This window comes from Oreochromis aureus, linkage group 17, assembly GCF_013358895.1.
Source record: "Oreochromis aureus strain Israel breed Guangdong linkage group 17, ZZ_aureus, whole genome shotgun sequence".
Classification (NCBI taxonomy): domain Eukaryota; kingdom Metazoa; phylum Chordata; class Actinopteri; order Cichliformes; family Cichlidae; genus Oreochromis; species Oreochromis aureus.
Genome location: NC_052958.1, coordinates 17,968,992 through 17,984,919, shown reverse-complemented (window position 1 = coordinate 17,984,919; position 15,928 = coordinate 17,968,992). Strand labels below are relative to the sequence as shown.

Sequence of the window (15,928 nt, the reverse complement as noted above, 5' to 3'; positions counted from 1 at the left end):
TCAACGTAAGCCCAGTGGGCTGAGTCACTCTTTCCTGTTTTCTTTGCCTCTGATGGCATCACAATCATGGCGCTTTTAGACAAGCAGCCTTTGAAGATGACATAAAGTGCATTTTGTTGAGTGAATTATTGTTTGTTTTCTCTTCAGCTTCACTGAAAGTTGGAAGTTATTTTCCATCTCAGCTCTTCCAGCAGGACGCAACGAAAAATCCCCGTCAAAGACAAGCAGCTCAGTTTGTTTACTGTAATTACTCTGCTGTCTCAGAGCGGCTGTGCAGGCGATTGATTGATGTTCTTTTCCTTCACATTGCTTCCAAATATAATGAGCAGAGTTTCCCTTTTGAAGTAGGTCAAGTCAGTTGTACTGAGATCTTCTTATGAGGTTAAAAGTTCAGCTCAGGTTTGGAAAACAGCTTTTTCAGATCTTAACCAATGTTTTTAACTAAAGCCCCCTGGCTGGTTTCAGCTTTTTCATGCTTGTACAAGTCGTTGAAGAAGCAGGAAGTGGGGATTTGTCTGGAGGAAACAGATCAGAGTCTGTCAGTACTTAGAGTCAAATTAAGGGCAGGACACGAGGATTTGGGGCAGTAGTCCATCTGGAACTGCTTGGCTCCTGACTGTACCCACACTGAGGGTCACCATTTAAATCCTGTGTGTGTGCGCGCTGACCTTTGAGATGTTTCTGGTATCTCTGCAGCTCGGGGGCCAGTAGGCCACCCAGGGGACCCAGACAGCCGAGCGCAGTCACCACAGAATCTTCATCGTCCATGTCGGCGTCATCATCACTCTCCCAGCTGCCCAGACCACCACTGCAAGAAAACCATCACCACCACAAAATACATGTTTACATGTACAAGAGGCAAGATTTCAGACAGACAGAAAAAGTGTGTAAACACACTTTTGGACTGAATGTTTGGGTTTTCTGAACATTTGCTGACGACCAACATAATACTGTTAATGTTGAACATCAGTGTCAGTGAGCAGAGTTGCACTGCTTTAAGTTACAGTGAGTTCATTCTGTATTCAAATTATAGTTGGTGATTACAAAGAGGCTTTACTGCTTCCTATACTGCGCTATTTTCCTTCTAAAGTAGTGACCATCAGTACAATACAAGCATCTGTCCCATGGTCATACCTCCAGGTCATCACTAGCAGTTATAGAGAACATAAGAGAATTTAAGAGAGTTAAAGTGGAAAAATATTGAGCGTTTTGTTTTTGTTTGTTTGTTTTTTTAAACACAGCACTATTGATTTTCTGAGTTTAGAACAAACCTTCCATTGGATTTCACTGAGGTAGGGAACGGAGTGATGTTGTAGGTGTATTTCTCTCTTAGCTCGGCTAGCTGGGGGAAGGGAAACACCGCCATGGAGTAAACCTCCTGACAGACACAGAAAGGAGGCAGGTGAGAAAGCCACGATCACAACATTTAAAGCATTAAAGCAGTGTGTGTGAAGTTTGCTCACTACCTGCATGAGCTCTGTAGGATCGATGAGGTTGTGCTCCAACATCTCCTGAGTGAGACAACCCATGGTGCTGTAAAACTCATCTGCTGTCTGACAGTACTCTATCCTCCTGAAGAAAGAGGAAGTGAGAGAACCAAGGATGGTTTATAATTAGATTTAAACCATTAGAGATGTGGGATGCACGTAAAAAGTTGATTAGCTAATTTTATTCATGTCAGAATTTATCAGAGATGCAGAATTTATCAACAGTGTCAGCAGAATATTTTATCACTTCTATTGCAAATGCTTGTCTTTTATTTTGAAAATTAACCAGATTAACTATGCTGTCCCCATTTCTGACTTCCTGCCCTCTTTATCTGCTCTGTGAAGCTTCTGCAAAAAAAACAGACTTGAAGGCATTTTGAGGGACTCAAAACCATCAAAACCACTTTCCATCTGATACGTGGACATCCTGTTTGGATGCAATCAGCTCTAGCAGCTGAAACCCAACAGGATGCATTTCCGGGGTAATTATTATTAATAAAACAGAATAGCAGGGGTGATATTCGCTTTCAGTGGACTTTTAATGCCAAGGGAAATTAAATTAACTTGCAAACACTGGGAATAAAAATTGGGTGGAGGTATGTAGCCCAAAGCTACATAACTCCCTGAGCACCATGGATGAACTGCAGTCCTGGACACAGAAGAATATCTTGATTATTTTGTGATATTTTCTTGAGATGCATGGTGCTGAAGGAGGTATGTAGCTTTGGGCTACATAGTTTGTTTTGTTTTTAATATTTGAGTTTATATTTTATATTATAGTATTCAGTGCTTGCAAGAGAATTGAATTGCCCTTGTCATTAATAAGCAGCAGAAATTTGCTTCCTCTAAATGGTCAATAGGATATCTGGGCTGGATAGCGTAAGGACCTCAGTTGGGAGGGACCCGAAGCCTCTACTCTCTACACACCAAAAGAAATCAGCTGAGGTCTGTGGTTCAGGCTTCTGACTGGAATGCCTCTTGGACACCAACTAGGTGAGGTGTTTTGAAAATCTCCAACTGGGAGAAGATCCTGGGGAGAACCTGGACTTCTCTCAGCTGGCTTAGGAATGCCTCAGTGTCCCACCAGAAGAGCTGGAGGTGGTGGCTAGGGAGAGCTACTGACCCAGATGGATGAATGGATGATGTGAAATGTCCAGTTTTCCCCTATCCTAAAGTGCTAAAAAAAAATCTTGATTTAAATCTACTCCAGCAGCCAATCACTTCTAAGTTACACGTAAGCACCTCTGTTCATAATGTTCATGCACGAGTAACACTGCAACCAAACAGCCAAGCCAAACCTGGTGTAACATCCGCAGCAGAATTAACAAAACATACGTGTTTGGGTGTGTTCTCTAGACCAGGTGTGACTGCAGGTAGGTTCACTTACTCTCCCAGTCTCTCCCAGATGGCAAGACCAACCCGAAACAGCACCTCTGACCCCTCAAAGAAAACAGAGTCCCAGATCTTCAGCACGGTGGGTGCCGGCAGGCAGGTAGCAAACATGGTCAGAAACCACTGCATAGTGAAGACGTTGGTCAGCGGAGGCTCGTAGCTGCCTGCAGCAGAGAGGCAAACAGGGACTGTGATACTAAACATACACGAACAAGTTCTTTGCCTCTCTGCAGGATGAACATCTAAATAGTTTACAGACTTTGTGACCAAATATCACATGTAACAACTGTACCTCCAGCCTCTCGGTTGGCTGCTTTCTGAAGGTGGTGGAGGTGCTGGGAAAGCCTCGGCAGCTTTAGACGCAGCAGGTCTCTGAATACCGCCATGTCCACTGACAAGAGGAGACAACAGAGTAAGAAATCCAGCCTGATGAAAAGCTAATTGCATCCATTAATCCTCAGATTAGAGCCCCAGATCCACAACTTTTTAATTTACATAACTATTTTTATAAATAAGCTTTTCCAAAGTTAGACGTTATCTGAAATGCATCTATCACATCCATTACATTTTAGCTCATTAATCTCAAACTCAAGGCATTATTCAGATTACTTGTTCAATAAAATGCAAGAAACTGAAAAAAAATAAGCCCAATTTGATATAAAATTTGCTTTCTGAATGCTTGTTTTGTTCTGTCAAGTCCATTAAATCACTAGTGTTTTCACATCCAGTTAGGACCCATCTGCTGACTTAGGCTCTGGGGACGTTGGCCAGTTTTTGTAGGGCTTCAAGTGTTAGTGGATGAAAGAAATCCAGATTAAGCTTCTCTTTTCTGCCCATTTACAAATTCAAACAAATTATGAAACAAGCTTAATTTCAATGATACAATAGCCAACCACTCGGGACCTGGCCCTGGATAAGAGGGAGGGATGGATGGATGATAGCCAATTACATTTCAGGAAATACAATATACGACTAAAGCTGAGACGTCACTACTCCAGGCCTACGTGTGGACTACAACATACAGGAATGCGTTTATGGAGATTATTTCATCTCCAAATCAGATAAATGTACCCAATGGTGTAAAGAAAAACAGTCATGACTCTATGATGCAGACAGATATTCTCCTGCATCTCTAATTGCTGCTGCTCTGTTAAGCACTCTGTATCTGCCCTGATGGAGTTCCTGCAGTTTGGTGTCCACTTTCACATTTTTACATTTGGCGCTACGATATTGTCATTAGCATCTTTTTAACACATAAGTGTGAAAATTAGATATTATGGCAGCCAGTATAATCTTAAGTGTACTGTCATAGGCTGTTTACCTGATAACGCTCGCAAGTTGTTGGCAAAATAACTGTCAGGGAGCACTTTATCGATAAGATAGATCATCACCTGGATATAGATGAGTGGGGAAAAAAAAGAACAGAAAAATAAATAAAAAGCGTGGTTTAAGCACGGTTATCATCATTCAAAGCAAATTAAGCTACATCAAAAAGATTAGTAAGCACATGTAAGCAGACTAAACTCAATGACCTGAGTTTGATTATATGGTTAGATTTTGGGGTATACCTTCAGTGCATCACTCTCACTGCCTTCTGTAACCTCCAGTATAAGAGCAGCCAGTACATTGAATCCTTGGCAGTAACCCACAGTTTTATTCCAGCGGGCGTATGCCAGAAGCACCCTCTTCAGCACCACCCTGTCTTGTTCCCCTTCCTGGCCACAATAAGAGCTGCAGCCTGTCCTGTGTAGATCCTGTGGACGAAAAGGAACAACAGCTTGGATTATTTTATTACAAGGACGTGCATTAACATTAAACAGGATAAATGATGACTAGACTTTGCCCTGTTTACGGAAACAGCCTCTGTTGAATCAATGAGTCAGTGAGAAACAGCAAAGATCTGCAACGACTCAGCTGACAGAGTCATCCTGTGTTCTGACGCACAAATCATCAGCAAACAGCATCTAAGCAGGTACACCTTCCAAGAAACACATTATCTTTTATTGGTAGCCCGAATATACTGTTGAATGCACGTAAACAGCCATCACGGATGTATGCACCTACAAAAACAGCTCATCATAGCTCAACAGGTTCAGGAAAACAAAATGTCAAGGGAAAGATGGAATGTTAATAATTATAGTCTTGAATCCAGCGTAGTACTAAAGTTTCAAACACAGACTGAACTGAGTGTACATGATGCTAGTTTGATGACATTCACACCCAATCTGGAGGAATAATTTACCTTTAATATTCTGAGGTCTACGTCATCGCTGACATAAGAACGAAGCCTAGCCCTAAGTTTTACAGAAAAACAAACTTTACGGGAATAAATGAAATTTTTTAATTCGTGTCAATCACAACTTTTGTTTTTAAGGCTTTTTTCTCCAATTGTCAAGAAAAAATTTCAAAACCACATCATACATTCACGTATTGTCATAGCACAGGTTCAGGGGTTTTGTATTAGGATTACATGTCATCACCACTAATAATTTAGACCCTACATGGTTAAATGGATTGATATTGATATTGATATACCTTTATTAATCCCACAAGGGGAAATTTCATGTTAAGGCTGCCGACCTATTGCACGCAATGGCGGCACCATCTTACCCTCCGACCATACATACATTACACAAACATCACATGGGGAAGACAGGTCAGAGGGGTATCACATGGAAAAGCACAACATGAGGAAAGATAAGGAGAAAAAAATAACTCCCCCCAGACTGAGCTCCAACAGGGAGATCAGTTTGAGAACAGAAAAAAAACATCTCTGCACATAGCACATGAAAAAACTCTTAATACACCAAAGAACACATGACAAGCAACAGGGAGGGGTAAAGGGTGAGAGACATCCAATGTAGACAGTACATCCGGGCCTGCAGCCTATGCGCTGGTCTCCATGATCCACCGTCGGCATCGGAAGGGAATAAGCGTCGAAGGCGTTTGGAGGGGGAGGGGGGATGAATGTATATCTGCATGTGCATATGTCTGTGTGCGTGTGTGTGTGTGTGTATGTATGTCCAGAGTTCAGCTGAGACAGTGTCCTTCGCCCTGCTAGGCTAAGTAAACAGTCTTCCAGCCAACTCAGGTGGCCTTGCATAGAATGGGAAGGAACAGACTCAACACAGTCGTTATCAGGGAGTTTTTGTTCAGCTCCACAGGCGCTGAAGGGGTAGCCGCATTATGATGGTGATTTTTCTTTTACAAACAACTCATGAGAATTTCGAGCTGTTTTTAACACTCCGACACTGGTCTCTCAATCTCCCGTTAGATAGCTGCGAGTTTCTCCATGATGTTATTAGCCGTCGATTCAGTGGTCTTGTCACTCTTTTGCTCACAGAGCAGATTCTGAGACCTCACGACCACAGCCAACTGATCCGTGATGTATTCCAGCTTCCGCCCATAGGTGTTGTTCTGAGCGGATTCTTCCCTGATGTATCCCAATATCCGCTCAGAGATGTTATTCTGAGTATTCACTGCAGCCGCAAGCGCCTCCAAGCTCTTGACCATGCTGCCTTCCGTGAGCCCTTTCTGAGAAGCCGCACCTCGTCCCATCGATTCAATCCCAGCGGGCAGCCTTGTGGGGGCTTGAACAGCCGGTTCCGCTTTCTTAATTCTCCGATAAGCCAGGGCCAGGCCAGCTCCGATCAGCAAGAACCCTGTTATCATGGTTCCGAATAGGTAGATATCTTCAGCGTCCTCGATCGACAGTCCCGCCAGGCACACGATCCTCCATTTCTGCCACCCATCCATCGTGTATCCGGCAGGGAAAGTCCCTCCAGGGCACTCGGGCTCTCCCGAGCCCAGACTTCTCATTGAGAAAAGGGTGTCAATAGCATTCAGAGACCAGTTGATCAAATCCATAATTCTCTTTTAGGTTTAGGTATTAAATACATAATAAAAATTCTTGCCTTTGCCAACCTAGTTGCAGTTACAAGTTTCATTTGGAGTTGAAAATTATCCTAATCAATATAGAAATCTATGGGGTGACGCGCTTCTAGCACCACAGAATGGCTGTATAAGATGGACGTAGTTTCAGGGTCTCCAAGTGAAGTAAGGCATTCTTTCTAATGGCAAGCTGAGGGAGATTCGTCTTGTTGCAAAGAGACTTTCTACTCTGCAGAAGTCTATAAGAAAACAGCTCTCAACCCCCTTGCTCTGTGACCTCTGTAAACTGTAACTATATGGGTTTAATTGCTACTTTCTTGTCCTACTGGAAAAAAAAAAAAAACAAGGTTTATTTTATAAATTATAATCATTCTTAGAGCCAGAAACAAGGATAAACCATGGTATGCTCATGAGCTAATCTCACATCTGGTTTCAAAATTATGCTAATGGTGAAAATGCCAACATCAAGACCCTGTAACAAGACTTCATTTACCAATGTCTGACATCCTAGTGACCACATCCATCTTTTATGAAACATGTATGCTAGGAGCCAGCCTCAAGTGGTCAATTATGGAACTGCAGTTTTTGGCATTTCATTTATCAAACCCAGGAGTGGACTCTTCTTTTAAAGATACAGGATCCTAAAGTGTATAGAATAAAAGAGCTGTATGAATGTTTGTGTGTAGTACTGAAGTGCTTTGAGTGCTCCGTGGAGTAGTACCATGCCCCTGCATGTGACCCTGAACTGTGTCGACATTACACTTCAAAAGGTATTCAATGGTCTGCCTCTTCTGTATTTTAAGCTATATGCTGCAAATACAATTTGGTTACCTTCACGATCTGGATCCCAAGGGAGTCATCATCTGGATTGCTGCGTTCATTAAAGGCAAAACGAAGCGTCTTCTCCCAGTCGATAGAGATACTGTGGAGGTACTGGTCTGCTAAGGTTAGCCAAACCTGCACAATTACAACAGCAGGCAATAAACAATGAGTCAGTCGGTGCTGTGGTTTTTGTAGAAATCCAGCAAACATTTTAACTGTACTTTTACTTCAATAAGGAACCTCCTGCTCACTGTGACTCCCTTTGTTTTACATCCACCCAACAGAAAAGATTTTAATTGTTCATCTCCTCTGACAAAATGAAAGTAATTGCTTCCATTTCTTCATACTTGCATCAAAAAAGATAAAACTGGGATGTGAGATGAATGGAGCATAGATAAAGTACATCTACACGCTGTTCTTTCATACCACGCTTTCTCTCTCATGACTGTAAAAACTTGGCCCGAAGGCTGATGACAACAAAGCGAACAGACGTTTCTTGTAATAGCACAGCTGGGCTCTCGCTTTTATTTGCTTAACACCCCGATGGCTTCAAAACACGACTAGAGAGGAAAGATGTGTAAGGTGTTGTTTATCAAAACACCTTTTTATATGGAAGCAATTTTGTGCCCAAACAGAGAGAGTTTCTACTTTTTTACTCACTGAGTATGACAAAGTTTTTACAAAGCTTATATTTGGGCGGTTAGAGTGACATACCCTGTTCCTCCATTCCTTTGGTATCCCAGTTGGAAGTCTTGCCACAGCTTTGAGGGCATCATACCACTGTGGGGAAGAAAAAGCACTGAGTTTAATTAGTTTATCAATGAAAACACCCAGAATTATAATATTTATATGCTTACTCTATTAAAGAAAAAGGAAAAAGCTATCCAGTCTCACTCACTATATGTCCATCTTCTACATACAGTCTATGGCTTAAACATGCACATAGTGGAATGTAAACATATTTCAGACCAACAGCTTTAAAGTGGTAAAAAGAAGACGTATCAAGGATCTGCAGAATAATCTGAAGGTGTACTTAATATATAGGCAGTGTATCTTCACCCTCACCTGCTGAAATCCATTCTTTCCCAGAGATGGTTCGATGGTAAACTTCAGCCTTGTGTCAACCCCTACAAAGAAACAAACAGCTGGTTAGAGGCACCTTCTACTTGATGTTCAGACTTTTTTCAGATACAGAATTGGTTTTTGTTTAAATGTGTACACATGCACAGAAATGTTATCTGGAAATTGCACACTTAAAACATAAGGTAGTTAATGAAGCCAAGTTATTGATCTTCATAATTTAAACCCAATATTTATAAAAACGTTCCAGAGAAACGTTTTTTTTTTCCCAACACCTTAGCGTACTTCTCATTTCACTAAAGAATCTGCTTAATGTTTAATGTTAAAGATCTGAAGTCTTTCTGCTAGTTTTAGTCAGATACACTCAATGGCAAAATGCGCAGTTTACACATTTTCCCGCGTATCCAAAGGAAAAATGGACATCTCATTTCCCGACTGTGATATTTATTTGGTTTGCTTTGGAGCCGTCAGTCGCTCTCCACTTCCTGGTAGTGCTGAATCCGCGTTTCAGTCTCCATTTCACTGCTTAAATATCGTCTAAAACATCCTTTACAGCATATTTACTACAGTAGGCTAAGCCCCACGAGAAGACCTAACGGAAGAGAAATTCTCATCTGAAGTTAAGAAGCCGTAAAGTCCTGACATGCCAGTTCGGCTCAACGCCAACAGCTCCGACTACGGCCATTTGCCTTCCCGTCCCCGTCCAGCTCAGCCTCTGGAGGATTGGTGCCTCTCACACGGGACACCTGAGCGTGGTTTTTCTCTACGATGAAACGTCGAACATAAGAAATAATGGCTTGTAACCTGAACGGTCCGCTTCTGCCGTTTTGTCGTGCGCCATTATGGATGAGCGCCGTTTTATTCCGCAGTGTCCTCTCGGGGCTTCGGGAGAGGATTAACGCGGAAAACCCTCCTACTTCCCCGTCACAGATTAGTCTAACGCAGCCGATTCAATGTGGATACAGAACTGCAGCTAAGGCCGGCAGCAGCAAAGTTCAGAGGGCAAACTTAACCATTTCTCCACAGTGTACGTGACATAACCACGGTAAACACGAACATAAACAAGGAGAGTGTGAAATCATAGGATAAGAGAAGAGTCCACGATTCAAATCTTATTCTGAAAGTCTGCAATTTGATCGATTATCAAGGTAAAGGTAACGAACCTCCACCCAAATACAGCAGCGATTTAACAATCTCTTACACTGCCGCACATGTGCCAGAGAAACGTCTCAGTTTTATTTCAAACCTGGAATCTACTTAATCTTACTTTCACTGCGTCTTGTTTAGATTTCGACTTACTCTGTTACCCCCTTTTCTATTTAACTGATCTCGAGTATTTTTAAGGTTTTTGTCTTATTCCATTTTAATTGTCAATACTACTTTAATGGGCTTTTTTTAATGAGTTTTTTCTAGCCTGTATCATAATAATTTCCAAAATAACAAGATTCAAACTAAATGTGGGTCAAACCGTTTTAGTGGGACACATTCATGCCTGACATTTTAATATATCCAGCCATGACCTTTTGTCGTTTACATGATGATATTACTGTATTTTCATTTACAATGTACTACAGCTCACTACTGTAAATTGTACTGTAATATTTACATATTACAGCCATTTACTGTAATATACAGAATTACATTATAATAATGTTTAAATGACAAAAATCAATCCCAGTGCATGGGGTTGACAAATATAATGGGAGTAAAATATTTTTATAAGTAAATACTATGAATGCAAATCAACCCCAGCCACTAAAGGTGTGCCCATTCATTTTAAATGGCCTGTATTTTAGCACCTGGTGTCTGCACAACACTTTCCCATGACCTCATATGCCATATATACCATTTCTTTGGAAATAAATAGCTTGTTTTACGTCACCTGCACATATTTGCTAACCACATGTCTGATGCATCAAGACATCCACAAATACACAGAAAATAAGCCAAGTCACTCATGACTGTTCAGCTATGCTGGTTAATCATCTCTTAAAACGATTAAAACACAAATTATTGTTTTAAACAGTCCTAAAGGATCCATTCTTAAAATGTTTGTAATACCACATTAATGCTTAAGTGTACGCTCTCACGGTGCCATTATTTTGATAATCATAATTGGAACAATATACATTTCTTGAATGGGATCTTTCTTGGCTTAAGATCTGTAAAGGAAAATATGATTTTTAAAGATTGCTGCACCCACATGATGCAAAATCTCCAACAACACCGTGGACTTTATTATTTACATTATATATATTTCAGCCCAACATTTCGTAGTATTTTGGCACGTATCCCTTGTTAGCGCTGCTCTGCCTGCAGATTTTAAAATGAGCCCAAATACTCTGTCACCTGGCTCTAGGGTACACAGCAGCCGGGGTGCACTCCTGGATATCCCGTTGCGCTTCTTCAGGACGTTGCTGATGATGTTACCGACCCCTCCCGAGCTTTGCTGCCGCTGCTTCACGCCCGCTCTCGGCCTTCTGCCGGCGGCGGGGAGCCGCTCCTGCCTCATCCCGGAACCAGAGCGCTGTATACGCGCTCAGTTACCTCATCGTTTGGTTCCGCTTTTACAGGCACTCCTTTGATGGAGGGCTAGAAGACATCCCGGCCGCTCCTCCAAACGCTCTCCTGTAAATCAATCGGTTAAATTGATGTTTCAGCCTTCTTCCGGTTATGCCTCGTTCTTCTGATTTATTCCAGAGGAAACAACATATCTCCCACGTATCAGTGAGTGCGGTACTAAATCACCCAGGACGCCATGTTCAAAGGCTCCAAGTGATGCATTAAACATAAAAAAGGTCAAAAATAGCCGAAAGTAACCGTTTGTGCTCCTTTGGTGCCGCTGATGCTGCACGCCTCCTCATCCTCCTCCGGTATGGCGTCACCGGGAGGAGGCGCACGGACGGAGGGATGCGGTAGGATGGAGAGACACGTGGGGAAGAGATAAAAGGATGAGGTAATGGTGGAGGAGAGCGCATGGAAAGGGGAAGCGGAGATTCAGTTTTGTAACCCACTAAATCCTAGCGCACCTAATACAACAATCTCATCTCGCTGCTTACATCTATTTAGACAAAGAAGTCACATTTCCTTTCACAGATGAGATGAGCACAGACAGCAGCGGGCAGACTTTATCTGACAACAAGCACAGCAGTGCACAACACTTCACACTGAGAGACAGAAGACCTGCAACTAAGTAAATGCCTTTACTATAGTAAGGCAAAGATAAATTCTCAGACAGGAAAACCCTTTCTGGGCTAAGGTCAAGTGCCAAAAAGACAAGGCTCCTTCTTCAAAGTATCAGCTCATAGATACAAAGATACACAACAAGAGTTTTTTCTTCCACAAAATTTTACACAGTGAAAACATACACAGTGAAAAGAATGATTACACTTTATTTTTCTAAAGATTTTCGGTATATGGGTAACTTATCCCAGTGTTTCCCAACCTTTTGGAGCCACGGCACATATTTCACATTAGAAAAATCACACAGCACACCACAAAACAAAATATGTCACAAAAAGGATATTGATCTTTTGACACGCACCAGGCATAGCGGAATTGGCTCGGTTTGTCCCCAGTATACCCCCAGTACTTTTTGCTTTCTTCTGACCACTACTCATGCTAGGGCCTTCATCTCGGTCCGAACTTTCTCCAGGACCCAGGTCAGACTGACTACTTTTTCTTTTCAAATATTTATCCATTGCTATTACACGCTGCGTTGTCTCACTCACAGCGTGACTATTATGCAATTTCTTCTGCGTCTTCTTCTGTTTTACTGGCAGTTGGCAATCCATTTAATTAGAGAAGGTAGTTGTACTGCCCGTTACTCACGCCTGTCGCTTAGATTACTAAACATGTGGAACCAAATAATCTTCCATGGCACACCTGATCATTTCTCACGGCACACCCATGTACCATGGCACAGTGGTTGGGAAACACTGACTTATCCTACAATTCAAACAGAAAGCCTTTCCTAAAATGTGTATAATCTCTCCTGCCGTTTAGTTATCCATCCTCACAAACGTTCTACCAACAAAACGTGACCAGCAATCAAAGAAATGTTTGCAATGAAAATCAATGATGCGTGGCACTGTGATTCAGCCCTAACAGGTGCAGTAAGTGCTTCCTGAGTGGAAAACATTTAGTCTGAATGAAATTTTGGATCGTTACCTGCAAACAGACTTTACATAAAAATAAATCAAGGCCTTTTGTGGTGAAACTGTTCAGCCAGTAAAGCTTCATGATGAATTACCTCAGCTCTGGGTGTTTATTTTCCAAGGACAGCACTAATAACAAATGTGTTTCTATCATGGAAATCTGTTTTGGGGCTGTACACATCTGCTCATGTACAGAAGCTGCTGTTACGCAGCAGACAGACATCATTAAAAAGAGACTTTAAGATAAATAGTTAACTGATAAATCTTTAATGTCCCAGTTTGAAAAAGCTTTTTCCAGCCCTCAGGCAAACATGCCCAAATTAACTGAAATTTTAATTAGTGTCAGAAAAAGTACAATCAAACATTTTATGAACTAGTAAGATGAAGATGAAAAATTATTCCACATATGAGTCGACCTGATTACATTTTGACTGCATTTTTCCTGCTCTGCCTGCTGTTGATGTTAAAGTATGGGGATGTACACTTTTTGCAAGCACAGCAACAATCACAACTGATATTCATCAAATTCATTCTTCAAAGGAGATGAACGCAGGTTATGTTGGTTTTGATTAAGAGCATTAGTGTGTGTAAATAGCATTCGATATAAACATGAACTCTTCATTCAGAATAGCTTCACCCTCTAATGCAGTGTTTCCCAACCACTGTGCCGCAGCACATCGGCGTGCCCTGAGAAAGGATCAGGTGGAAGATTATCTGGTTTCACCTGATTAGTACTCTAAGCTAGCGGTCCCCAATCCCCGGGCCATGGACTGGTACCGGTTCGTGAGTTGTTTGGTACCGGGCCACGAGAGTTGAGGCTCAGGTGTGAAATTTATGGTTTTTATGGTTTTCATGGTTTATCATCGTTAACTCGGTTTCCCTGGATCTTTTTCTGTGTTGTAGTTGTGCGTCTTATTTTGGAAGAAATATTTATGCATTACCATAGCAACCAGAGAGCATTAAGGGGCAGAGAGGAGGATGTTACTCTCAATGTTGTTGTCAGGAGTACACTGACTAGTGGTCAAAAGAAAGCAAAAAAGCTATATTGGGGACAAACCGAGCCAATTCCACTATGCTTGGTGTGCGGGGAAAAATGATCAATATCCTTTTTGTGACATTTTTGTTTGGTGGTGTGCCGTGTGATTTTTCTAATGTGAAATATGTGCCGTGGCGCCAAAAGGTTGGGAAACACTGCTCTAATGCAGAGACACACACACACATCTTGTAGTAACAGATGGTCTGTTTTTCCCCTGTAGGAACAATTAGACCATAAATCGCTATTTGTTATGAAGTCATAATCTTGATATAAACACGTTCATGTCATTTCACGCAATAAAAAGTAATAAAGCATTGACTAAAATTTATTGTTTCGTATTTTCTATGTCACCAGCAAAAACGATTCAGCCAAATCACAGCCTTTGCAGTGTTCAACGGGAGCCATATTACCATATTATTGTGTTGTGCAACTGACCACCAAGTGTAAGGCTGGCCTGGTCATAAAGTCTGTAAATGGAAAGCAGCCCTGGAAAGCCCATATTCTGTTATAGAGACCATGATGGGAGCCAATATGATGCACAGTGATGGAAAAGAACAGTTATCAGTAAATGCATAATAGCTATGCAGTGATATCTTCACTGCTCTGGCCAGGCCTGCCTATAGGTGTCTGATAAGTGGAGTTAATCAGTGTTAAGGCCAAAATCTACAGTTCCTGTGGCTGCACGAGGCTGTTACAGCATTTAAAAACTGCTTATTGCCTGGTACAAGAAGGTACAACAGTTTTGGTCTCACCTACACTAATGAGTTAATTGAGTTAATTAACTGGACATCTCCACTTTTATACATTTTAAATTCTGGCTTCAAATAAAACCCAACATGGAGGCTGCCATGCTGTATGTGGTATAGAGGTGAATGCTAAAACGGTCTTCAGTGACCTTCCACCTTATGACCTCTGTAAATATGATCCTGGTGACTTTATGGGTTCAATTACCCATTTCAAGTCATATTGAACAAAAAATATTGCAAATTACAGCATTAGAGTCATAAGAGAAGATTATTATCATTACTTTTTTGTTGTTTCGGCTTCTTTTTGGATCATAAATTAGCATGTTTTGGTTTAAACTCCATTTCTCCTGTTGTTTGACAAATCTGGTTTGGATCATGTCATCCACAATTTGGACCTCTCAGTTTTAAGTTGCGGCTCTAGTTTATTTGCACCTACAAAGACCAATGAACTCCTGAGCACATGCAGACATGATCCTTTCTGTACTTTCACTCTGAGAATTTGGGGTGAATTATTTCACTCTGTCATTTCTGCTGTCAAACTTGCTGTTTTCAAGATGTAAAAGATAATCAATATAGTCAGGATATTCATTTTCACGTGTTTATCATTTGCTTAATTCACAACCTGTTTCCTGAAAATATAAAAAACTAAGAGTGTAATTTTCATACTTCAGGGGATTTGACTACAAAGAAAAGGTCCTATAGGACGAGCAACCTCAACCATCTAAACCCCAAAAAGGTCACAGAAACAAGGCTGACATGTGCACTATTGTTAAAAAAATGGCTCTGATGTGTCTGCATCTGATTTGCAGAATAGGATAGAAAAAAGTGAAACTATTAACCATATTTCAGTTGCTGTGTTGTCTGGTAATTATTCAGGTTTCTGTAGGAATGCCTCCATTAACTGCCATTTCTTTTTCTTTTTTTTGAGTGACAGGCTTTCTCATGATTTATAAATTGGTGACAAGGGTTGCTCTGAAAATCTAAATGTGAAATTAATTGTACAGTGTTACACTAAAGCCAATCAAAATGCAGCACACTTTCTGAACATAACACATAACATAATATATAATATGGGCGAGGAGGATAAGGGATAAAAAAAAAAAAAAAAAAAAGTGCAGGAGAGACACCTGAGCACACTTACAATACCTGTATAAATGTATTTTTATTTAAAAAAAAAAGAAAAAAAAAAGTTCTACTTCATTTTTTTTTCTTTCGTGATTTATGATATCAAAACTAGGACATGTGTCACAAAAGTATTTTAGGTCCTTTCGGCACCCATCCATAATTATTTTGTTTCCTTAAAATGCAGGATGTTAT

The 15,928-nt window shown here is 41.1% G+C and overlaps 1 protein-coding gene across 5 annotated transcripts in view; it reads right to left on the bottom strand.

Moving 5' to 3' along the window:
- Positions 1–15,928, bottom strand: part of tbc1d30 (TBC1 domain family, member 30) — a 29,893-nt gene that overhangs the window by 8,002 nt on the left and 5,963 nt on the right. For 2 of the 5 annotated variants that reach the window (XM_031746379.2, XM_031746380.2), the window contains exons 1-11: positions 11,022–11,199; positions 8,658–8,719; positions 8,307–8,372; positions 7,602–7,727; positions 4,448–4,633; positions 4,201–4,270; positions 3,172–3,270; positions 2,875–3,043; positions 1,467–1,572; positions 1,272–1,378; positions 669–808 (exon numbers count right to left, since the gene is read on the bottom strand). In XM_031746379.2, coding sequence (XP_031602239.1) covers positions 669–808; positions 1,272–1,378; positions 1,467–1,572; positions 2,875–3,043; positions 3,172–3,270; positions 4,201–4,270; positions 4,448–4,633; positions 7,602–7,727; positions 8,307–8,372; positions 8,658–8,719; positions 11,022–11,184 — 1,294 coding nt within the window. In that variant the 5' untranslated portion in view covers positions 11,185–11,199. Of the gene's footprint in view, positions 1–668; positions 809–1,271; positions 1,379–1,466; positions 1,573–2,874; positions 3,044–3,171; positions 3,271–4,200; positions 4,271–4,447; positions 4,634–7,601; positions 7,728–8,306; positions 8,373–8,657; positions 8,720–9,476; positions 9,548–11,021; positions 11,200–15,928 lie in introns of those variants that run through there. The other 3 variants (XM_031746376.2, XM_031746378.2, XM_039601255.1) reach the window with 2 other exon arrangements.